Genomic DNA, 25,955 nt, shown 5'->3' with positions numbered 1-25,955 from the left:
ACATAGAATGTAATGTTGTTAATAATGTTTTCCACAGGCTACTGCAGCGAAGCTGCTCAAGGTGGTTTTTATTTTTGGTTTGTTTTTATGTTTTTAAGTCTTGTGATATAGTCCAAGACAAGGAACTGAAAAGGTGCGTTAGTGGCTTAGTGCTGGCAAAACTTTGCCACTGCAGATTGCATGCTGAGCCCCTTAGATAAAGGCTTCCCATAGAGTGTTTCTAAATACAAGCATATTTTGGATAAGATTTTAGCTTAGTAAAGCCGGTTTGGCTTTCACTTGATTTCTTTTTCATTATTTAGAGAGTTTTCCACTTTGTAAATTTCCTCCTGGATCTGTAATTTCATGCTGCTGACATTAGAGCTCAAATGTCATGTTATTGTGGACTGTGAAAGACCCTTCTCATGAGCAGCATTGGAAACACTGATGAAAGGTACACTAAACCAACACTGGAAAGGAAGACAAATGAAATCCTTAGAAGATTTCAGAATTTTGGTTGCTRCAAGGTGCTACATCTTCTGTATCAGTTTCATCTTAGGGAACATTGAGCATGTATCTCTATTTTTTTYCCCATGAATGCCAGATGAGAAAGGAAGTGTAAGTCTTCCCATCCTACAACGAAATGTTGATTTTTTTTTATGGAGTTGACTTGTACTCCTGTGGGTTTTTTCAGAAGCAAAATAATGCTCCTTCAAAAGCTGTGAGCAACCGCAAAGGCACAAGAGTTACTCACCTGCAGGCCTGAGGGTGTAACACTGCTTTCTCTTAGAATAAACAGTTTTCTCTGACACTTTTGAATAAAATTTTTAAAATAAAAAATATTGTACTTTTTTGAAAGTTTGGGAGTTGAAGATATAGTTTCGTGCTGACAGAAAGAGTGGAAAACATTTCACTAATGACACACAGGAAACAACTTCTGGTGWTGTGGAGTCAACTGTAGGGTATATCTTGTGGTCCTGTTTGTAAGAGAGTGTTTCTGACACACACAKTGCATTTAAACTGTAGATATTTTTTTAAAAAATACTGTGAATTTGTCACCTAGCTGCAAAATAAGTTTGAAACTTAAATACAACAAGCTTTGGGTGGATTCATTTATTCTATCATATAATTTTTAAGACGGACAAAAGCCTCTTGGGATAATGTCTTAGTCTAGTCCATTGTTTAGAAAGTGAGGTAACATTTTTTTCCAAATGTGTACAATATTCTTAAATTATCTTGTGTTTCACTTTTAAACAGGAATGATGCACAGTATTTCTTCTAACAGCAGCAATATCTATCATGGAGATGCATRTATTCATTCACATATGTAGTTCAGTTACGACAGTTACTGTGATGAATTGGATTTTAGATGCTATTTTACCTGTGTGATGTCAGTAGATAGAATATGCATTGCATCTTGAGTGGGCAGCTGTTTATAAAAACTCTTACATCTGCTAATGGAATACTGATACATGGTAAATGCTTTGTGCAGATATAGAAGAATGCRTTAACATTATGTACATAATAGTTCAACTTTGAAGTACTGATTGAAGAGGGAATATAAAAGATTAGAAAACATCATGAAATTCAGTTTTAAAATAGATCCTGCAGATGAAAGTATCATTTGAAAAATTTTGTTTTGTATGATGTTGTTTAGAAACTTTCAACAGAAATTTGCTTTCTGTGGTTCAGTGTTCATGGCCAATATGCTGGGAACATAAATAAGGTCTATAGTACTTCCTGTGTACGATGCACTGCTGTGTGCTGGTGGGAGGCTGGAGGTGCTGGGATATAGATGAAGGTAGTGACTAAGTGTAAGTTAGAAAATGTGTGTGTTTAGGGACAAGGGGGAAATGTGTAAAGGCTATTTTTTTGCTAGTGGAAGAGATTATTCAAAGCTTTCACCTATCCCTGCTAAATTTAGGATTTAGATCTCATCCAGTTTGCAGATGACACCGAACTGGGGAGCCCAGCAGTTGTGCGTGAAGGCAGCACTGCCATTTAGAAGGACCCACACCTTAAGGCTGCATAAGGAGCCTTATGAAATTCAACCAGGAAAAATGCCAGTCTCTGCCCCTTGRAAGGAAGAGTGAACTGGCAGGGATGCAGGTTGAAGGCTGGAGCACTTGCCCTGTGACGAGATGCTGAGGGAGCTGGGCTCGTTCAGCCTGGAGAAGAGATGGCTGCAGGAGGTCCTTGCAGTACTGACGAGGAGGTTATCAGGAAAACAGAGCCAGGCTCTTCACAGTGGTGAATGGCAGGAGGATAGGAGGGAGCAGACATGAAGTGAAATTTAGAGATTCAGGTTGAGTGTAAGAAAAGAACTTATAGGGCAAGCAAGCAGTGGAGCAGGCTGCCCTGCAAAGTTGTGTCCTCTCTGTCCTTGGACGTTCTCAACATGGAGTTGGCCCTGAGCCTGGTCTGACCTTGGAGCTGGCCCTACTTTGGGCAGAAGGTCAAGGGGAGACCTCYTGAGGTCCCTCCCAGTCTGAACGATTCTGTGGTCCTCACCTGRGATACAGCTTGGAGACAAAGTGAACTTTTTTTCTTTGCCATGTATTTTGTGGAAGACTATGGGCAAATGGCCTGGCCTTTTAGTGATGCATCAGTTCCCTGTCTGTAAAGTAGAGGCAGTGCTTCCTGAATATCTCAGTGGTGTTTCAGGWTGAGAGAAGAAATACTATTATATGTTAGATATTTTGGCAAAATAGCTACAGACAATGAAGAGGCAGATCTTTAAGTCTGCCTAGGAGACTGGCAGGAAGGTATTGTGCATGTTCACTTGCACTGGCTGTGAAGTCTTGGGAAGCTGTTTCCTGTGGGTTTACTTTGATGAAACTTCACTCCACCRTATACTTTTTTCTATGTGCTGCTAAAATGGCAATCACCTTAAAAGGTAGTCAGCTGCAAAATGTGTTAGTGCTAGCAACGGTTATGACAGCAGGCTCTATATGCTTCTGCCAATTATGGTAACATTTGTCATATTTTCCTATTTAATATTTTTTTTCTGCCTGCTATGGCTGTTGTTTCTSTGGGCTTCTCAATAGAGGGAAAGCAGACTTAGCTGCCTTTACAAAGGGAACACTGAACCTGATTCTTTCTTGTGTGTCAAATCTGTGACTAATTGATGGATAAGCTAAGATTTTTTTTTCTTTTCACCATTCAGCCTTGGTGATCTTTAAGATTTTTGCAAAGCTATCTTACAGTTTTCAGGCACAAATGCGGAATTAATCTCTTCTAAAAATGAAAGAAAGTATTGATTAGAAGAATTGCTGACAGTTATTTTCATTTTGTGGCGTTGCCACTTACAAAGATGTCTTTGAGGTAGCATTAGCATAGGCAGTGGTGTATGGAAGTTTTAAGAAATCCTGGGAGGTTGAGATTTAGAATATTTTTGTGATACCTTTTATTTATGATTTCTTCTTTTTCTTTTCTGTTTCTATCTGCCTTTTCTTATGCAGGAAATAAAGAAGGACATGAAGAAAGAAAATATTGCCAACAAACCACCAGAGAAGCCTATAAATGAAGTTTCCAATGGAAGCCCTTTACTGTTGTCTGAGACAATTATTAGGACCAACAAAAAAGGTATAGTATGCAGAAGCTTCAACACAGATGAAATTCAAACATTTAAGAAAATGAAATGTAAAYGTTCATTACTTCTGGAACTAAAGCTAGAATTTATTTAACTGTAAAGGCATAGCAGGAATACAAAAATCTTGCTCTCTTCTTAGACCAGCATATGGATGCCTATATTATTTCCACTTTAATTTACGCAAGCATCTCTGTCTTGTTAAAGCGATCCTTGCTAGATGCATTTAATTAAGGAGATATATATATATGTGCAGATTACTAAAGCTTTTCAAAGTAAAGAACGGACAGCTTTGCGTATATGACGCTTTCTGCTCAGTGATGTCCATACACATTCATTCCACATTCATGTGTTCATGTTGTGTCCCAGACAGAAGCTGTTTACTGGCAGTGAACAACTACAAAAAGTGGAAACATAATACTTTTAGTATTAGTTTCTTCAGAAATGTGTAGCATTGTATCATATTTCAGATTGGACTGTGTACTCTTCATATCTGGCTTGACTCCCAAGGCAGATTCCTATGTATGGCTTTGAGTTGTTAAAATGGAAGCCTCCATATCTTCTTTCTCATTTCCTACCTTCCAATCCTGTTCTCAGAAATATCAGACAGAACAAAAAGATCTCCTTATAACAGATAATGAGACAGATGTGTYTTTAGGGTATGTTTATATGACTCTGTGTGTAAGAGATGGGCTTTATTTTTCCTGGAGAATTCACTGGACAATTTCTTGCTTACTTTCTTTTTGCAGAATAATCTGCTGTCATTAATCATTACTGTAATGAAATTTCCATTTTGGTGCATCTTTTATACTCTCAAGGCTATGCATATGGAAATTTCCTCTTAAATATTATGGGTGAATATTGCATTGAGCTGGCAGTTCGACTTGCTATCTTAGACSTAAGGTTGCAATTGCAAGTTAGGAAGATTTAATAATTTCTGAAAAATGTAAGACTTCCTTTAAAATGCAGAGGGAGTAATCTCCATCTCTCTTGCTAGGAAATCTTTAAAACAAAAGTTGGAAATAAATCCCAGACAGCTTGGTCTTTTGAGTCTGCAGTGTCGTCCTGAATCTGGAGACGTGTCCAATATTTCTGCTTTGGGTCATAGGTTTTTCAAGCAACAGCAGAATGAAATTACCAAGAATGATTCTTTTTCATGGCTACTATACAGAACCGTATGAGTAGTTGTGAAATTATCTAGGGAYTGAGTGTATTCCATATTGCTTCAGCTGCTATGTGGAGAAGGCTAATAGCTGTGGCAGATGCAGAGATTTCRTTCATTCACAAGGGAATAGCGCTCCAAAAATGATACAGCAGAGGCTTTTTCCTCCTCTTTCTTCCCCATATCTCAGAGGCTTTGAAGGATTGAGAAGAAAAAGGAAATTCTTTTTTTTCTCTCTATAGCTTGAGAAGATGAAGCTCCGTGTTTATTGAAAAAGCAAACAAAGACCAACATGAAGCTGTAGCTTGAGAAAGGGAATAGGCTTGGAGATAGCAGATCTCATGTAAGGATGTTACTGCATTGGATTTCATTAGTGGAGACTGCACTTCCCATGGCTACCTCTGCAGAGTCAGGATTGGTAAATCTTTTAACTTTGGCTGCTGCTTCATGGCCACGTCCATCACTGCAGAGTGAGCATTTGCACCCTGCCTGCCCTACTCTGCTCTGCAGCAGCAGCTGAGCATGCACAGAGTGTCGCAAGGCCATGAGAACTGTGGTGCTGAGAACTTTCCCCTCTTTCTCTGGGGTTGGTCTGAGCACAGTGCAAAGACCGTAACTACTGTTGTGTTCAGGAACGAAGAGTCTACCAAGAGCTACATGGGAACGGAGAGGGCAAATCACCTTGTGGAGAGAGAATTGCAGTGTTTTACTGAAGAGTGAGCCCTAAATTCCATGGAGATTCTTCTTCTTGAGTATCCTTGTGCTGGAATTTGTTGTTAAAACCTATCTCAAGATGTTTAGCAACTGGCAAATGTGACCTGACCTGAAAGAGAGCACTATTTTCTTTCATGTTAGGAAATGAAGTTGAGTGATACATTCTGAAGGTCTTTAGGTGCTGTTAAGCAATGAAACAGTAGTCAGTGTTAGTAAATCCTTGTTTTTTTTTAAAAAAAAAAAAAAAAACAAAATAATTTATTTGCTTGAGCAGTGTAATTTTACTGTTCATAACTTCAGAGCAGATTCAGTGACCTGGGAGTAAGTATTCTGTGCTGATACCTTGTTTCTTCTACCAAGATGATATTAAGAACGTTTTTACTACTATAGTGTTACATTGCATAGTGTGCTACTTTAACTTGGTTGGTATAATGCAAGTGGCAGCAGCCTGCAGGTATTTAAATATTGAGTAGAAGAATCATAGACTCTTGGATTTTTGGCTTTTGAAGAGTTTGTTTGATACCTGTTTTTCCTTGAGGAATATCAGTGAGTGTCCAWCAGTGAGTATTAAGGAAAATAGCTAAATTATTTGTAAGAAACATCTCAATAGCTAARAGGAAAGGAAGGGAAGTTGTGGATCCAACTTCGTATCTTGTTTCTTCATCCTAATTATTTCTGAACAATGTGTTACAATGGAGGGATCTTGTAATAAAACCAAAGTAAAATTGAAACACATCTTATAAAGGTTTGTTTTTGTCAAATAAGTAGCGGGCACTACTTCTGGGGATTACAGATGTAATCTAGGAACAATTTAAAGTCGGCCCAGTTCYGCAATAGTAGCCTAACAGTATTAGCATTTCCCTTATGTACTGACTGAGGGTGACTATTGATTTCAGTAGTATTAGTTGTAGTGTACCATCCATGAATCACTCATTTTTCTACCATAGAGACCAGRAGAAACAGAAGGTATGGATTTTGTCTGTTTTTCACTGAGGACAGTAAAACAAGAGCATCTCTGTTCCTTTAATGTTTCTTGCTGACCATTACATATACTAGTAACTCAAGAGAAACACAATASAAGTGATTACTGTGGTAGACATAATTCAGAAAATCATGTTATGCTTGGCTATTTTGCAAGTTAATATTTTGAGTTAATTATCTTTTGTAGCTTTGCAAATATTATCTAAAAGTTAGAACTGCACAGAAGAAATAATGAGCTCTGTTTTCTAGATCTGCCACAGAGTTGCTTTGTAACTTTRGTTAAATGACTTGAAGTCTGGCCAAATTAGCACATTTTAGTTTGCAAGTTCAGGTATCCTAATGCATATTTATTTTTCAGATGTGCAGAAAAATTTCTAATTTTCTGCAATGACATGTCTAAAATTACTCATAGCTTCCAAAAATTTCAAGTATTTCTGACTCAGGCTGCTTATCATCAAAACCTGACTTAAACATGCTTCAAAGATGTTGAGATCTGCTGTAATCGTGTGGTAGCAATGGCAATTAACATCTAGAAATTAGAACATTTTAATGTAGTTTCAGTGAGTTCGTACTACACCTCTGAGAGGCTCAAGGAAGAACTATTTCTTCCAGTATAGAGATGAGCTTAGTAAAACATTGTCTTCCTTGTGCTTTCCTTGACCTTCCCAGGGCAGCAGCAGCTCCGGGCTAATTTTGACARATGCTTCAGGTATAGCACTGTCAACTCCTGTCTAACCAAAATGGCCAAGGCACTGAATGAAATCTCTGAAASTATATGAATGTCAGCCATGGTTGTCTTGTATGGGCTGTGCCAGAACTTGAGAGAAATCAGTCTTTTGTTACCTCCTACAGTTCATATGTCAAGAAAATCTTTTCCTGGCCAAATACRGGCCTTTCAGTACATCTTTTCTCTATTCCAGAATTCGTACTTGGCATATGGAACTATTGTTCTTAACTTTGTGCAAGCTGTTTAAAAAACAAAACAAAACAAAAAAACCCTTGATTCTCCTTAGAATTGGCATTGTTGAACCCCATTAGTAGCAGATTGGGAAAACCTTTATTTTCCCTGAGAGTAGTTTAAGATGAGTTAAAAGGTCAAATTGTCGTTTCTATTATTTAACATTGTAAGAAAATTGCAGATTGGTCTTGAAACAGGAGAACATTGGACTTTTTTTTTTTTTTTTTAATGCTTTGCCAACACAGTGAAATTTCATCTTTTCCAAGTTAACTTTTGAAATCTAAGAACAGGTCCAAACTTGTGTAACTATTCCAGATCTGTCATAGACTGAACATACAATCTTTATCCATGTATAAARATACATAATGGAAGCTTGTATGTATTGAGCTTAATTGTTTAATAGCACTGGCTTATTTTATGRGAGATTTTTTCTGATTTTTAAGTATTCTCTATGCCTTCATTATGCTATCTTGTGTATCAGGGAACAGGAGCCCACTTGCATAGGCTAAATTGCAGGACTGGAGTTAATGAGCTGCATGTTGTAAGTAAACTAACAACAACTATTAGACAAGTGAGAATATTTAATATATTTAATATTTAATATATTTTCTTGCCAGATGTATTTGTTTTATATAAACTGTAAATGCAGTCTGCACTGAGGGTATTCAAGCCAGAAAATCTGGAACAACTCATCACGTTTTACATACTGTTAATCAGAGCCAAATATTGAAAGCAGGGAAATGCTTTTTCTAGTTCTCTTGAGAATGATTTATTTTACTGTCCACCCTACATTTAAATAGTAAAGAGAATTTACGTTCTTTCCTAAAAGATGGAATTTTGTAAACGTAGATTGACAGTATAATAGTTTTACATTAYGGATAAAATAACAAGAGTCTGTTGTATGTAAAACAGATTTAAATCTATTTCTGTAAGTTACAGAAATGGGAAAAGCGTTTTGCAAGTAAAATATTTCATCATCTCTTTCAATAGTTGTATGATTTTAAATTATTTGGATAGAAAAAGACATTTCATTTATTAAAAAGACAAGCTGATGGAGACTTGGCTGTCTGAGTTTTGTATGTTTTCAAGTGTTGTGTATGATCTAGGAGTCTAGCTGYACTTTTTAACACAAAGGCAAACCTCAAGATTTCTTTCATAAAATGGTGCGTATTAAATGTAGGGCAAATGATTGCCTTTGTCATGTGCCAGTTATGGGTCTGATGAAGTGTCTGACCCTCCAGGGTGGTCAACTTTGTTTTTTCTTTCAAACACAGGAAGCTAGAAGRCATTAATCTGTCTTTTGGATTGTCTGCCTGCTGTTTATACATTCAGGCCTTCTCCACAGACAGGCTTTAGTGTTCCCTTGCAAACACTGCCAACTTCAGAGAAATCATAACTAGCATGAAAAAAAAATCCTTTTGGTTTTTAAGTTCAGCTAATTGGTGTATAATAAGTTTACACAAATATGCATAAGAACATACTTCTCAGCCTATTAAGGTTAAAATGCATGTTTAACATATGACAAACCCAAAATGAGGCATAAGAAATTAATCACACAGGAAACTCGTATTCAGCAAAATGTTTTTTCTTTGAGTTTAAATATCATATCCACGTATGCATAAGCAGTCTCAGATAATACACATTTCCTTTAAAAGCACTGTTTCTTGAAARTAAGTACTTTTGTAATCTTTACCCGTAGGTAAGCGACACTGCACAGAAAGGCATTATTTTCAGTTCAGAGATGGAGGAAAAGCAACCAATGTGTGTTGGACCTGTGGATGGTAGCTAGAAAAACAGTGTGTGTGTGTGTGAGAGAGAGAGAGATCTGCAGGAGGTTGGGTAAGACTTTGGGTTGTTCTGGAGACAGACGAGAAGGGCTCCATTCCAACTAGTTACRAGATCTCTGTTTGGTAAAGTTCCCTTTTGATTATCCAGAACAGTATTACTTACCTTCGGGGGCTTAATGAGTCTCCGAGTGTTTTGTCTGAATTACACCTGACCTACACAAGCTGTAGATCAAGCGTGTAGAARTGATTGTTCTCTAGCACTTTGGTTTCCTGCTTCTTTACCTCTGATACAAGTAATTCTCCGTAGTAGAAGTGTGAGGGGGACATGCTTAATGTTTGTGGAATACAGCTACTTTCAGAGCTGATGAGTAAGATGCTTTCAAAAGAGGGATACTTGTCTGATGTGTGAACAACTCTCCTTATGTTATAGGGATATGCTTTTGGATTTGATATTTTATAGTAAGGGAAAATGGTTGCACTACCCATCTTGTGCCCTAGAATGAGTTTAGTGGGAAGTGGGGATGGTTTTCCTTTCCTCTTCTGCCCCTTTCCTCCTGCTTCTTCTTAATCTCTTTTTATTTTTTAGATTAGTCTATTGACCACTGATGTGCTGGATTCTTTTGTTTGATTTTTCTGGAACTGAGTTCTCAGCATTGTCCTCTTGGCAACAGTGAAAAACAGTGCTTGCACCTTTTCWAGCTGGTCTTGTTGACAAGTGCTGTTTAAATAGTGCCTTTACCTATTTAAAATCTGAATTTTTCTGTCATGATCATTTACCACCCTGGTTTTCAGTTATAGTCTCAATTATCAATCCAGATTGCAGCATGTGAATTCCAGCAGTCATTTAACATGCTGTGCCCCAGAGAACCACAGAACGGCTGCAGCTGGAAGGCAGGTCTAGAATCAGTCTAGTCCAACTCTCTGCTCAAGSAGGGTCATCTAGAGCAGGTTGCTGGAGGTAGTGTTCAGCCAGATTTTGATCGTCTCTAAAGATGAAGACTGTACAACTTCTGTGAGCAACCTTCTTGAGTGCTTGACCATCCTCACTGCAAATAAATAAATAAATAAGGTTTTCTTATGTATGATACAGGATCTGTCTGTTCTTCCTGAAGCCCTGACCCCATTCTCTTTTTATCCTAAGTGCCTACCTTTTTCTTCTTTTCAGTTACTCCTTCACAGTCCTCTGCCGAAGGCACAAATGCTGAGCCCTGCTGTAGGTTTTGCAGCGTGGCATCGTCAGACCCAAGCCCTGGTGTGGGACCTTAGAGAGCGCCATAAGGCTCTGTGCAGGAACAGGGCTGTAGAAATTCCTCTTGCCTTGAATTGTCATTCCAAGTTAGTCATATCCTCTGGATGTTTGTTGTATGCTCAGTTGCTAATCTTCTTGGGTGAGAGGTTCACTAGGGCTATTTTTGTAAAAAATTAGCTCTAGACCTCTGGGAATGCCAGATAGATAAACATAAATATATGAGAAATAAGTTAACAGGTGACTTTAAAGAAAAAAAAGGTGGGGAGGAAAGAATACAAGGAAAAATACATTATTTGGCATGACTGCCGAGAGTCTATTTTCAGGTTTTGTACAGGTAGAGGACACTTTTTGTTTGGGGAATGGAGTTGCAGGAGAGGGATTGCTGACAGGGATTGCAAGCATCTTAGGGGGAGGCTGGTGGTTATGGAGGCAAATGAGGCAATGACTTAAGTTTGTTGGTTTTTTAGACCAGTCCACAAAGCATATTTGTACTAGCGGGAGAGCCAGAGATAAGTGAGTTTCTAAGGAAGAGAGAGGGAGCAGCTGAAGTCGTGGGGTAGGGCTACAGGGACAGGTGAATGAACAAGCAGAAGAAAGCAGCTATTGAGGGGCCGGGATTCCTGTGATAGATAAAACAGGAAGAGTGCAGGTGTCTCTTTGAATGTTGTCAACGAAAACAGTCTTAACTCAGGGAATTTCACTTAATTTATTGCCAATTAACATAAACTTTTAATTACTGATTTGGGTACTGAGAGACAAGGAAAGCATAAACCATTAAGCAAATACTTAGGGAAAAGCCTTTCCTCCTCCCTTCCCCAGGCTCAACTTCCACCCAGTAACACTCCTCCCTCCTTATGAGTCTCCACTCCACTTGATTTCGCTGCATGCACGTTACGCTCCTTCCCTTCAGCGAGCTGGCGGGTGGCATAGGAGSTTGGGATCAGCACACAGTGACCTTTGCTGCTCCCTGCCTCGCACTTTTTGCTGCTGCTCCAGCACGGGTGCCCCACGGCCACAGTCCCTTCAGGGATGTCCCTGCCCCAGCTTGGGTTACCCCACGGCTGCAGGCTCCACGGAGGTGTACCTCCTTTGTCTGCTTTTGGTGTCTCCTCATGTCTTTCCCCAAATAAGTCTGAGCAGAGGTGCCACATGCTCCTCTGAGGCATTGAAGTTTTGGTGCTCATTGGGCTGTTTTCACCTATTTCAGATCTGACTGGAAGTGGCTGTTACCAGCACAGGGCAGTTCACAACCTCCTCTCAAGCAGCAGCCCTGTGCTACCAAACCCTGCCATTTATGCCCAGTATATCCAGCTACTCACATTCAGCATCCAATATATGGCCAATAGATGGTAACAGCCTCTAATCTTATCCTTTAGGATAAGATTCTTTTTTTWWAAAAAAAGAAAAAACAATCTGTACTCTAGCAAGTGTATTTAATATAAACAGCTTAACAGTATAAGTGGATGTAGCTCACTGGTAGTTCTTGAATGAGGTCAGGCATAACAGTGATTAACSAGTCTGTACGACAGGGTTTGGTGTAGTTCATCACCAACACCCTTCTTTTAAGAACACTTCCATTTTTATTAAAACCATTTTATACATAGTGGCCAATTAAATAGATCAAAACCAAAACTACTGACTGTTTCTTGGGTATAGCAATACCATTAACTAGCTKCTTCTTCATTTAACTCCGTTCATTCTACATTAATGTTAATCCCAGAACTGCTATCTTTGCTATGTCAATAAATTGTTTAAGTTGAGTTTGTGGTGAACTTTTTGAGGTTTTATTGCCATTGCCATTTGACATGGTGACCAAATTTGTTTTACTTTTTTTCATGCTCTCTTCTTTGGAGCACTGATGATTCTAGGTGTATTTTAGTTTTCCAAGACTTCTGCATTTGAAGTTTTCTTGCAKGTAACATGCTGGACAGACTTTACTTGCCCAGCCTTACCTGCTGTAGCAGCACTCACAAGGAAGCAAAAATTTATGGATGTGAAGAACTTGTCTTGGTCAGCCCTGGTAAAATTCATATTTTACTCAATATAGGGACATTTTCCTTGGAAAGGAGTAGACGTTCTGTGTGTGTGTAAGATGCACAGTCTATTCAGTAAGGTAGAGAAGATAACAGTAAGGATTTTTTTTTGTCCTGACTTTGGTGGTAGATACTGGTTGAGGACTTCTGGTATATGGAGACACATAAGGTATGCAAACTATAGGTCTATAATCTGCTGTAAGAACTTACGTAGCAGTAATGAATGGTTGTTAGAGTTTCAATTTGCAGGTAGTAGAGAAAGAGGTCAACTTTAGGCTCAGTCTTTGAAGTACATCATCTGACTAACCTGTACTTTTAACACTTTCTTCCTTGAGATGGCTGCTTTTTTGCTCTAAGAGTCAGACATCTGAGCTTTTCCCTTTTTGCTGGTCGTAGTAAACTRTGTTAGACTTTTTCAAGTGGATGGCAAAAGTTGAAACCTCTTGAGGATAGACCAGAAACCCTTTAGGAGTGTGTACACATGCACGCATACTAGAGCAGTTCTAATTGGAGTAAAYTGCAAAAACAGAGATTTCTGAAGCTTCCCCTTGTCTTAAAATTGTTTCCTCATCAAAAAAGAGACCATTTATTTTGTCACAAAATTGCTTAGAGAAGTGTCTCCCAGCTGCCAGCAGTTCCCTCTTTATCTCTGCTCTAGGGTAGGTTACTTGGCACCTCACAAGGCCCAGCTGTCTATGGGTTCAGTCCATTACCTTCTGCCTCCTTACTCTGRCAGTCTGTGCTTTTCTCCCTTAGTCTTTCACCCAGATCTAGAGAGATTTTACAAGAATGGCATGGCTGCCTTGATTTGAAAATTTACGGATCAACCTTTCTTCCACTGCCTTCTCTCCTAGCTTTTTATGATTAAGAAATGGCAGAAGACAAGCAGTGTGGTTCACGATAAACTAAGGCTTGGAGTGAATCATTGGGGTTCGCTGTAAATTTCCCAGTGGGTAAGAGCATCTCTGCCTCATGTCTGACCGTTGTGATAGAAAAGAGTCGGACTTCCTATTTATTCTGTGTTAGAGGTGATGGAGAAAGAGAGCAATGCAGGGAGCGCTCTCACTAACTATAAAACATGACCCTATCTGGARTGAAAATTGGGGTCAAGAGAGGATACTTCAGCTGTGCAAGCTAGTATCTTTTCATGAGCTCTGAAACGTTGCTGATGTGTTGTAAACTGGGTCAAGAACTCATGTCTTTCTTTGATGAGTATGTAAGTGCTGGGTTTAATATGCCCATCCAAGCATCCCTACGAACTGACAGTCGGGTCCCTAGCTCAGTGCTGCTTACCTTTGCTTGCTCCAAATGTAGCTGGGGTGGAGCCTGTATCGCTGGTATGCGGACAGGGAGCCGGTAGTAGTCTTCCTCGCTGTGCTGGAATGAGGGCTGTACAGCTGTCAGTATCCTCTTCCCCCTTGCCTGTAGGTAGTGATAAGAGACAGTCATATTACAGTGAGTTATGGCTCTAATCAGCACAGTGGGGAAGTTTGAAGCTGCTGGCCCCTGTGGCAACCATAAAACCTTGGAATGWTTTCTGGCAATGTAAGTGGAAAGCAATGCCTGTCAACAGCTCCTTTGGGTCCCCTTTAAATTGCAATGTGGTGTGACTTGTAGATATGACTTGGAGATATAGGTAATTTGTGTAAATGAATGGTCTGAAAATGTGCTTTTAACCTAGGAGACTCCCCTCTATCAAGATGATTTTTGAATTTATATGAAAACTTACGCTTTTATACTTGTTCCTGTGACAGTGTTTCTCTGTACGCTCTGTACCTGTGCTCTCTGTGTTGAAAGAGTTTTGCTGCTGTTGGCTCCTTCGGTATTTGGGTTGTCTTGATCTCTTCGGTGCAGGGAGCTTTTAGACTTCTACCTGCTTGCAACCAGAAAGAAACTACAGCCAGTATTCAGTAACTTCCTCTTACAATGGAAGGATATTTATAAACTCAAACTGGAAAAAAACTTCTGAAGGCAGTGAAGGGAATGTACACAGTAGAAAGGCACCGTAGGTACTGTTTGAAAGGGTTGTTTCTCTCTTGGTGGCTTAGGAGCAGCGTTGATAACACGTGGCWTTTTTAGGTATGGCATATTATAGGATGGCATTATTAGGTATGTAGGCCCTCAGGTTTCAGATTCCCATATTATGTAAGTGCAGTTACTGGAGTAACAAGATACTATGAGGGCAAAAGTATATTTCTTGTTTCTGTTGGCATGAAGTTTCCTAAATTTTTATCATTCAATATTTCATGCATGTTTTATCCTGTTTCAAAACTTCCTCCCTTACAGACTATGTCACCATTGTCAAGATTCTTACAACATGGCAAGTTGTACTGCTGTTAGTGTTGTATTGTTATGTATTATACTGTTTACCATAGCTTTTTTTTTTTTTTTTGGTTATCATCTCACTGCTTTCTAATGTTTTGTCACAGTTATATCTACCTGTGGTTTGCAGCAGTTACTATTCTGTGTCTTTCTGCATTTTCTTTTCAATTTTAAATACATCTGCTTGTATGTGCCTGTTTCTTGCTAGTTGTGTTAATTTTTAATATCATCCTCTTACTCAAAGCATGTTGCTGATGATAGTTAGTGTCCAGGCTCCTTGGTTAGGGTGGCTGTGTTTGACAAAGGAGTGAAACCTTAAGCACTGACAAGCGGCTGATAGTTGCTTTTTGGCTCCAAGCATGTGATTGCATTATGAAAGATCAGTATTCCGTACACAGCAAGAGCCATTATTTCCCAACTTCCGTGGCTGCTTTATTTAGAAACTGGGACAGAAGCAAGGCAGAGGTCCTCATGGTGAGCGGTAACTCACTGCGCGTATCTCAGTTACTTCGGAGTGAGTTTTGAAGTCAGCAGCAGCGTAGTGCTGTTAGCGTGGTCTTCTGCACGGGCTGCACAGCCCTGGTGAGGTGCCCAGTGATGGTACCRTAACATCTGTGGCGGCATTGTCAGCTGCATCATCACCGATTTGCCACTGTCCTCCGCAGCCGTTCCAGAGAGCGCTGGCACTACAAGGAGGCCAAACCGCTCCTGACACCCACAACACCCCAGCAGCTTGCCCCCAGCAATACTCAGCTGTTCCAGAGTCTGATTCTGATACTGTTTCTTCCAGGGACTAGATTTCCTCAGCTTTACCCAGCTACAGTGCTCAGCTTGGCACTGCAGTCATTGCTCAGATTTGTTAGCAGTGTGATATAGTAGATCACAAGGATAACACTGTGCTTAGCAATGAAACAGGAGAGAGCAGGGTCCCAGCTGTCCAGCAGCCACTGTCTAAGCCATCATATGCACTTAAGCAATTCTTTTTTTTATGTTGGGTCATGCATTTTCCGGTTGGCTGTAGTCTTCCATCATGCATTCATCATGCACTTTATCTGTGGTGAAATAACCGATTAAAATACCCATGTGCAAACTTCAGTCATTAATACCAGGTGCTTCACTTATTTTTAAGTAACTTTATACACCGTGTTTGGGAATTCCCCTACTTTTTTCAGTGTCATACATRCTTTGTGTAGACTTTTGTTAGGCTTTTGAGAAATTACATACATCTCTATCAGTAGTTTGGTATCTAGCTCTGTATAAGCTGAAAACTGAAACGTCAGCTTACAGTAGTCAGACTTGGTATTTTTCCAGGTCTAGTGTTTCTTTACTAGACTATTGAGTCAGCACAGTGTTAGTCTAAATTACATAGGCTGTAGTTACTTCTAGTATTTTGTAACAAATCAAGATGTGTCCAGGAAATGATTTAAATAAAAAGCACCAGTCACCTAAGAAAAATGAAAATATTCACTCAAATGCCTGGCAGTGATTGAGCAAGCAGAGAGGGGGAAATAAAAGTAATATAAATATAAAGGCTAGCCTGCATATAGCTAGCTGCATATAGCATATAGCCTATGCAAATCTCCATAGTTTTAGGAACATGTTAAGCCCTCTCTACTGCCAAAACCAGCCATCTTTACTGTGTTCTGCCTCTTCCTTTGTTCTGGTGCAGCCGTTTGTCTGCACCAGGATTAGCAAAAAGGTCAGGGTTAACTTCAACCTAGCAAGAAAAACAGAGGTTGTTTTTATAGTYGGTCAGTTGTCCATCCAGCTCTCCACACTGCTGCACAAACACTTGTTTTGACATGATGGAAAGGGGTGTTGTAGGGGCTGGAACAAACAAGGCAGTAGTGCTGGCTCGCTTTTATTTGGTTATAAATGGAAATCATTCTAGAAGTGCTGTGTGAGAATGGTGGTTTGTCAAACTTTTTTAGAGGTATTAGTGGTCATTCAGTTAAAACAACAAAGAAAACAGATACTGTCCTGTCAATTTGAACCGTTTGTTGCTCTTCTCTTTACCACTGTACAGGGTAAGTATAGGACTCAATTAGGGTCACACAAAACCTAGTATCATAACACTGTATGTAGAACCTTTCTCCCCTCCCTCTCTCTTTTTATTGTAACAATAGAAACTTTTGGGGAAGGTATTTCCTTATAGATACAACTGACTTGAGCCAGATGACTATTTATTCACCGCTTTTGACTTTGAGGAAGTGACTTCTTATTTTAAAGTGTAATGGAAAAGATGAGAGGAACTTGACAACTATATTTAGGAAAAGATAGTGTTTATCRCAGCAAAATGAGAAAAAATATAGGGATGTTACAAATTTAAATCTAGACAGTTTTTTTTTGAACTGTAAGGGGAAATAGTTTCTTTTCACGTGTACCTAAGTTGCCATTGCCCTGTCAGTTTGAGTAGTGGTCCAGTTACTTTTTCATAATTTTGCAAATTAATATTCTCATATGCTTTTGTATTCAAAAAAAAGAGAGGGAGGAACTGATAGTGCTGGGAAAACAGCAAGGCTGACAAAGTTCTTTAAAATGTGCAAAATAAGCCAAAAGGAGGGGGGGGGGCAAGATATGAAACCAGATATTGCAACCAATCTTGCCTGCCTTGCCTGGAATCAGAGGGCTGGTGTGGAAGTTTTGTAGAGTAGTGCTCACAAAATCTGTTGTTTTTAAAACAAGTACCTGTCAAGGCAGAAAGTGTGGCAAGTGAAAGTCATGGATGTGCTCAGGTAGCTTTGTTTCATTACATTGCGTTGCCCGATGTTGCCTTGGGGCATATCCAATTTCAGGAAAATGGACCAAAAAATAATAATAATAAAAAAAAAGAGAGGTCCAGTCAACTAGATGAAGTTGTTTAGTTCCACGTGGAGCACTCTAGCATGTTGGTAAGGAGTTTTAGACAGTATGCTGGTGAAAGCTTGTGGAAGCAGCTCAGTGCCAGTCAGCTAAGGCTAGAGTAGAAGTAGCGCAGTGTGAACCTGCACTGGGAAACAGAAAAGTATTAAGGAAGGATTTGATGGTGGCCTTAGTAGGGGATCTTAGGTGCAGATACATCCTTTAATAGCATGAAGATAGCTGTGCAGCTGGATTTTGGTATGAATTAATTTGACAAGAAACTTCCTGCAAAGCAGAAGTGATTTGAGGCACACAAAGTAATCGCCAGACACAATGCATTGGCAGGAACAGAAATGGTTGTGGCACTAGAAGCAGAGCCAAAAGGTATTAGGGAGCATGTGTGAAGTCACACAAATATGACATGCCCAGATGTGTAGCAAAGAGGAGGGAAATCTGGGTTAGCTACTGGGCAAGGGAAAGACACAAAACAAGCAATGAGGCTTTTGGTGGGGAATTATGTACAGAGGGCTCCCCACAACTGGTGGCTGTGCTCAGAAGCTGGCATTTGGTTCCGTGCAGTAAGACTGATTTCTATATAGAAATCTTCTAGTGTCTAATTCAAAGCCCACTGAAAACCAACAGAAAACCTGAAAGCACAAGACAGGTTAAAATCATTACAAAGAATGTTGACAACAGATCCCTTGAACAGGAGAGAATGTTTTAATCTCTTAATCACTTACTATTCTGAATTTTACATGGGAAGTCACTGTGACAAACATAGCAAATAGATTTACTGAAATTAAAAGACTGACAATTATTCATCTAAAGACATACAGAACAACAAACAGCTTGATATATCTTATGTTCTGAAGTTAGGCTGCAAGTAGTATTGCACCATAAAACTGAGGCTATAGGCGTGAACTGGCCATGCCTGGAGCAAGGCAGTGTAATTAGAAATGAGCACTGAAGTTTGTGAAACATGTGGATTTGCTGTGCTCTGGGGCTTCCCCACCAGTTGTGTAGTGAAATTCATTGATCTCGTGCAAGAATGGCGCTGCCCTCAAGTGAGCATTTGAAGTTTATTTGGAAATATAATGCATGCTAATAGCATCTTTGCGGCCTAAGGTTATCCACTGAGGGAATGGGCACTTTTTTCCTTTAAAGTTCCTTCTGCAGATCTTTAATAGCCATCTCTTTATATGAGCTATTAGGGATTAGATTAGATTTTCACCTAAACTTTTCAGTATAATTACTAGACCTCATGTAGAGAAACTGCTCTGAAGAATATTTTTTCTAAATAAATTCAGGAAAGCAGATAACTATTTTGCCCATGATACAAAGTTATGAGGATTTTACTCCCTTCCTCCCTTTTCTTGTCTAGTTCTTAAAACACAAAATGCAGTGTGGTAGGTAGAACTGTTCTTTAAATTGAAATTTAAATGGCTCTTTGGCGAGAGGAAGACAAATGTGTCCAAAAGAGATAYTTCATTTATGCTATCTTCATGAGTTGGTAGTTGTCCAGGAAAAACTTTTATTTATTTATTTTTTCCACATCCTCTAGGAAACCTATTATAAAACTCATTTCATAATGTCAAAGCTCTGGTGTCRTTTTCTGAATCAAATTTATTTAAAGTGTAAAATTGATTCTGCTGACATCTCTGTGTTCTGAGAAGATTGCTATTTGCCTTACAGGCCCACATGAGGGAAGAAGGAGATAATAAGTCTGCATCCCCATGCAAGCTATCCACATGGATGAAAGGACAAAACTGCAGCTCCTGATGGGCAGATAATATTCAGAGATAGGCAATTTGCCCCCAGTTTGCTATTCTAGGGAACTAATCTGCAGATAGTTGCTGCTGAGTATTCAAACCCTTTCCTCACCCTTTCCCAGTTCAGTACAACTGAACTAGGTTCAATATTGGTTTGCATATATGGGAAGAAGGCTATGGGAAGAGTCCTGGTTACATATATGAGAGTATAGCGCTGTGATTACATCTAGAAGCCTTTGTTTCTGTGAGTTTTTTGGTTTAGTTTCATAATCTTATCTGAGAGCATTGTACATCTCTGTTCGTTTTCCCTCCTTCCTTTGATTTTATTTTTTTGGAACCCACTGGCCAATATCAGCTAGATTTAACAGAAAAAGGTAGAGGTCTTTAGAGTATTTATAGGAACATGAGAGTTCTTCAAAATTGAAAGCTGAATAGAGGAACAAGCACAAATTAATGCTCCTGATTGATTGAAAACACCATTTTCAGAGGCTGCAGCTGTCAGGCCAAGAAGCATAGGTGTGCTGGGTGGCCAGTCAATACATGGGCCACTCTGCAGCAGTCCCAGCATGTGTTGTTGCTTTCCCAGCCATGCAGGTACAGGACAGGAGTGGATGCTGGAGCAAGGGGAGAGGAGGTGGTGTTACAGGAGACCATGGTGTTTAGAAGGCGCAGGATGCAAATCTGTGGTTCTCTAAAGCTTCATTAGTTCTACTGCTTATGGAGCAGCTTTTGGAGGCTTCTGGCTGCCCTTTTCTTCAGACAGAACTTAAATGGCTTAGTAGTATGCTGACGTACGCAGTAATTTCATGTACTTCTAAGCAAATGAAGTGGTTCCTCTTTCACTCCTCTTATGCCACCTTTGTCAAAATACAAAGAAGAGCAAAAATGCCAAAGTTAATCTTCTTGATTTCTCTTTAATGTTAAGAATAAAAATAAATAAATAGTAGCTGCTGGTGGTGTGATAATGAAAACTCTCCATTTCCTCTTGTGGTTCAGTTACCTTACCTGAAAGTCTTAAGAGAGAGCAAGCAGAAGAGGGATGTGGAGTGCTAAAGAGGGGCTGTTTCCGGCTCCCTAGAGAAATGCCAGTTCTCGTATTTTGTAGTTCTGGTATTTGCTGTCTGACCATAAGTGGCATTTACTGCAAGTAAGATCCCAAATGAGTTTAGTTTGACCTGGTGAGGGACAGAATGGACTGTGCTACCATGAAGTCTGTAAACAAGGACAGGCAACAAGTACATTAAAATAAGTTTCTGCTGGATTTGCTGATACCTCACACTCAGTTGCAATAATATAGTTTGCTATCAGTATTTTTGTCAGAGGCTGACTCACAGGAAGGAGAGTGCCTCAGTGCAGCTTGGTTGGGTTTTAGCAATCTAGCTGTAGAGAAGATTATTAACTGAGAACCGATGCAGAATCATGGGAGTTGCTTTATTTATTTATTTATTTATTGAGGATGGCCTTAAAATAGAATAGCTGAGGTTGGGGAGAGACCTCAAGAGATTGTCCACCACTGCCCCTGCTCAAAGCAGGGTCAGCTCGAGAAGGTTACTCAGAAATGTATTCGACTAGTTTTTGAATATCTTGACGGTGGAGACTCCACAGTCTCTTTTGGCAACCAGTTTCAGTGTTTGATTACACTCACAGGATTTTTTTTTTTTTAAGAAAAGAATTAGTTGTTTTCCATTAACAGTTAAAGATCCTAGTCAAATGGGACCCCCGCTTTCCTACTTTTGTGATTGCTGGAGAAATAACAAGATGTGGTASAAACAGGAGCTGGCAGTCTTGCGTATTCAAGACGTAAGTTGTAAGGCCTTGCAGAAATGGAACTGCCGCATTTCTCAAGCCAATTTCTTAAAATGTAACTTACCACTCTATTTACAAAGATGTTTTCAGAGAGGAGAGCTCTAGGAAGTGCTGGGATGCATAGAAGAAAAAGGTAATAGAAAGAAGTGAGGAGAATGTAGGGAAAGGCTGAAGGGAATGCAGTGTCAACAAGAGAGCGTGCAAAACCCCCAAACATCAGTAGATGTTGGCTGTAGAGTCTGTTTGCAGACACAGGAAGGGTGAAAAAGGCCAAAGAGAAGCTATTGTGCTGCAGTTTCAGGAATTGCTGGGAGATGTCTTCCCCTTGCTGGTGCTCTTCTCTTAGAGCAGTACCTCTCGCACAGAGAGTTCAGGCAACTGCGATGTGGTCACTTGGGCCCAGTCATGTGTTGTATCCTTTAAGTGGCACCTGCAAACAGAGAGGCATTTGGAGGATTTTCATTTTTGTTTCAATGCCACATAGCTGCCTCACTGGACAGCCCTGGAGCAATTTAATTTCGATTGCCTGTCTTGAAAACTTTCTTTGAGTGATGTTGCTCTCAGGGAGTTATGTCTTGCGTGCTCCTTTATTTCTCACTTTCTCCTTACAGTAGTCATTTAAAACAAAGGATGTATATATGTAGACTACAGTTTAAAATAATGAGAAACCTGAATATGTACAGGGGCGCCAGGAAGAAATGGATACAGGCCCCCATGTGTGCAAAATCAGAAGGTATCAATGGTGCCTTTTATAAACAAACGGTTCCTGTATCACTTGAAGTCGGCAGAGCAGYAGTCAAGGGGAGAGAGGCCAGAGGAGAAATGATTCATTTGCTTGCTTTGTTCTCGGGGTTCTCTTCTTTGCCAGCGTGAGATAACAGATGTCTTAAAGATTCTGAATTCACAGGAAAAATATAATGAAAATAGACAGGGCAATATTCTGATAGATTCAATATTTTATTTMTTTTCTTGTATTCTATAGCTAATTGGTTCTCAAAATCTAGAAAGCTCTTACATCAACAAATGACGGTTCCTGCATGAGCAAACTTTTAAGTTCCTCGCTTTTGCTTTAATGAGCAAAACCAGTTCTGTATTTGGACTGTAATCTGATTTTGTTCACTGTGACTCAGCCTTTGATTACAGGCAAGTCAGCTGTGCATGGCAAAACATATGCGAAGACTGATTTTCTGTGTGCTGTACATCAAATATAGTTCTTTTTGTAGAACTTTTTGATCACTGGTGTGAATAAAGGCTCAAAGGACACTTGCCTTTTAACTATGAAATCTTTCAGATTCAGAACAGCATGCAGTTAGATGTTCAGTAGGTGAGGTTCTTGCCCTAGTACGTGAAGCTCACCAGGGACTGCTCGCACAAGCACTCAGTAGACCTGTATTGAAGACKCCGAAAAATATTTTAAACAGAGACTTGTTACAATAAAACTTCTGTAACCCTAAACAAACATGGCAGCATAGCCTGCATAGGTTRCTGCATTAAGAACACACTGCGTTTAAAATGTTGGAAGTGGAGTAAGATACAGAGTAATTATTCTGATTCAGAAAGGGAATCTTTTTATGAATACACTTAAGAAAAAGGCCTTGTTATTTTGAATATTTCACCATTCATGTGGATCTCTGTGGTAACTGAAGTGAAAAGTGAAAGACTGACAGTTCTGCAGGCTACAGATTCTGTGTACTATGTACTTCTATGTAGAAGGGATGATGTTTGAACAGTTGCTTTGGATTTGTAAGCAAACCTGTCCATTAAGTGCTGTGTTCTGTGCTGGCAAGGTGGTCCCCTTTTAGGCAGCCTCTTTGCTTCTGCCTTGCTCTATCTCTGCGCACAAATTTGGCCTTGTTCACTAAACTGCTTGCATTTCAGAGGTCTTTGACGTGTAGAGGTATCCATTGCAAATCGATTTGGAAGACCGTTCGTTATTCGCACGGTGACAGTGARTGGTGGTCATCTTTGTTGGCATCCCCGCTGCAGGTTAAGCTTGATCTGTTGAAAAAGGAAATGGAGAGCTCTGTGTTTGCTTTTGCCYATTGCTGCTGAGTCATGATCCCAGCTCACCCCACTCTTTCCTATGTATAAACATCTCCGATTGTTTGTTTTTTAAAGGTAGTTTAAATTGGAATTTCAGTGCAGGCTTCAGCTCTCTTGGTGGGTTTTCAGATTTTGAGTATCTGTGAACAGTGAAAAAATGAAAAAAAAAAAAAAAAAGATGACCTAAGAGCTGACAAGGAAATGTAATTTAATCAAAAAAGACTGATTTAAGTCCTAAGTTATTTCAAGGATAGTTCTGTAAATAAGATAATATGCATTGCCTCAGAAGCAAATAAATTATCAGATATTTTGCATGCATCAGCATCTATCTTCAAAGGCAAAAGATAGTGAATTAGGCAAAGCTTTACATATATTTGTATTAATCTTTCCTTGTTGCAGACAGATATGAAATATCTATTGTGTGGTGCTTAATTTAAAATTCCATGTGAGATATGGAGTCCTAGTTTTGCTTTTTTTATTTTTTTTCATCTTGGGTATTGATAGGGGTTTCATCTAAGCTTAAGTAAAGCTTTCTATATTACTGAATTTCCTTACTGTCAGGTTTTCAATAATGCAAGCAGCACACACTTTATAATTCAGACAGGGTTCTTATTAGTTCTAGAGTGCTGTTTTTTGTGAAGGTATTTAGACCGATATTAGAAGATGATTTAATATTAACAGATGACTGCGTTAGTGTATAGTATGGCTTATAGTAGCTCTGCAAGCAAACACACTACTGCTGTCCATAACATACAAAATCATTTTTGTCCTCAGAGCTAAAATTAGCATTAGTCTGAAATTGGAAGTTCCCCRTGGCTGCAGCTGTGCTATGGGATTACGTGTTGGTAGGAGGCACGACACAGAGGGCTGCAGTCGGGGCAGCCTGCCAGGTGCAAGTTGAAGTTACCATCCCTCTGTTGGGCATGGGCTGCCGATGGAAGCTGCTTACTCCTTCTGCTCCCCTTCTCCAGGCAGCATCAGAGATCAACTGAAAAAGCTGTTCCGTGACTCCAGATTTTAGTGGATATTTTACTATAAAACGGTCAAGTAAAGCACATAATACAAGAGCTTTCAGAAATGTTGGCCTCTAAGAGTACTGAGGGAGGTGTTAACAGCTTTCTTCACTGTGAACACGTATTATTTCCATTGCTTTTGTGGTCATGTGTTTTTGTGTGCCTCTTTCTACATTATCTAAAAATACTTTCTTGGATAACACCCAATGGCTAGAAGCACAGATTCAATATTTGAAGAGGTATGCCATGGCCCTGGAGTATGTATTTGGGACTCTGTAAGTAAATGAAAATACCAGCTGGACCCATAGCGATGGTTTCAGTGACTGATGATGCAATTAAAGCGTTTGTCTTTTGTAAAGCAAAGGTGGAGTCAAGAATGAGCAGTGGACTGAGATGACAGTAAGATTTTTAGCTGTTTATGTGTAGATAGTACTTAAATGAGCTGTTCGACCAAGAAACATTTTTGTACTCATTCTTCCATACTGATGGAAAATGTAAACATTCTTCTGAAAAGGTGGAAAGGGGGTTGTGGATTGACTCTTCGTGCCTGTCACCATACCACGGTTGCAATATAAGGTTGAACCCATGACCACATTATCTTCTTTTCTTGACCTCTATAGTGAATAAGGCATACAGAACAGTGAGTTTACTGGTGGTGAATTACTTGGTAATTGTAAATCTTCTGGCCTGTTCAGAGTACCAGCAGTATATTTCTAAAAGCTGTGTGTATTTATGTTCCTGTGCTTTAACAGTGGTTGGCATTTGTTATGGGGAGGAAGTTACAGACAAATATTTTATTATATTGACATTTGGAGGAGCATATTATTCTGCCTTTAAACAGAGAGTATCTGCAAAACACATCCAAGTGTTCTTGCTTTTTATTTTTTTTTAGATTCAGTTATTGTAAAGGAGCATATTATTCTGCCCTTAAACAGAGAGTATCTGCAAAACACATCCAAGTGTTCTTGCTCTTTAATTCCTGCAGGATTTCGGTTTTTATTGGTCATGCAAGAAAACAGAATAATGGGGAAACAGTCAGAAAAAGCTGGAGAAGTAACGTATTGCATAGTTGTGAGCAACAGCATTGAGGTTATGTGTGTAGTTGCCAACTGCAATAGCATGTGAACTGGTATCTTTTCTTGAAGCTGTAAAGTGCTCCTTGCTCTCCATTTTCCGTATATGCTGGAACAGCTTCTGTTCCCCACTCTTGCTGACTGATTCTGCCTTATCTTTTAGAGCGACTTTTCTATTTTGTTTCTTAAAATGGAAATAATTGGAAGATCATTTTCCTATCTTAATGCTGAATAATTCCTCTTTTCTCTTTCTTTTTTATACAGCTCAGGATTGTAACATTCTTTCATGTGGTTTGTGTCTGTCTACCTYGGTTATTTATCTTGCAGTAACAACCTATGCTGTGTTAAAAATTAACAACTATAGAAGAGATTTTCCAAAGTGCTTGAGGGCCTTTAGAAGAAGGCTCCTTTTAGAGTCAACTTAAATTTTTATGTACCTAAATCTCTACATGTGTTTGYAGATCTTCTCCATGTTATCAACTTTTAAGTACGTTGATCATTATGGCCAAATTAGGCCTCTAGGGGTAGATAAATGGGAATCCCAGTAATGGGCTCATGATAACCATTTGTGATAAATACAGCAAAGGTAACCAAGCAATGGCTAACATCTGGTAGAAGATAATCATAGCTACTATT

The 25,955-nt window shown here is 39.4% G+C and overlaps 1 protein-coding gene across 4 annotated transcripts in view; it reads left to right on the top strand.

Annotated features, from left to right (window-relative positions):
• The window catches only part of SH3KBP1 (SH3 domain containing kinase binding protein 1), a 231,679-nt gene that overhangs the window by 76,299 nt on the left and 129,425 nt on the right, over positions 1 to 25,955 (top strand). For all 4 annotated transcript variants that reach the window (XM_085323139.1, XM_085323140.1, XM_085323142.1 and 1 more), the window contains one exon: positions 3,441 to 3,564. In XM_085323139.1, coding sequence (XP_085179265.1) covers positions 3,441 to 3,564 — 124 coding nt within the window. The remainder of the gene's footprint in view (positions 1 to 3,440; positions 3,565 to 25,955) is intronic.

The sequence above is a fragment of the Rhea americana genome, unplaced genomic scaffold (genome assembly GCF_003343005.1).
Source record: "Rhea americana isolate MKP2758 unplaced genomic scaffold, rheAme1 scaffold_82, whole genome shotgun sequence".
NCBI lineage: Eukaryota > Metazoa > Chordata > Aves > Rheiformes > Rheidae > Rhea > Rhea americana.
The sequence above is the reverse complement of the archived record's forward strand: the minus strand, read 5'-3'. Positions and strand labels throughout refer to the sequence as shown.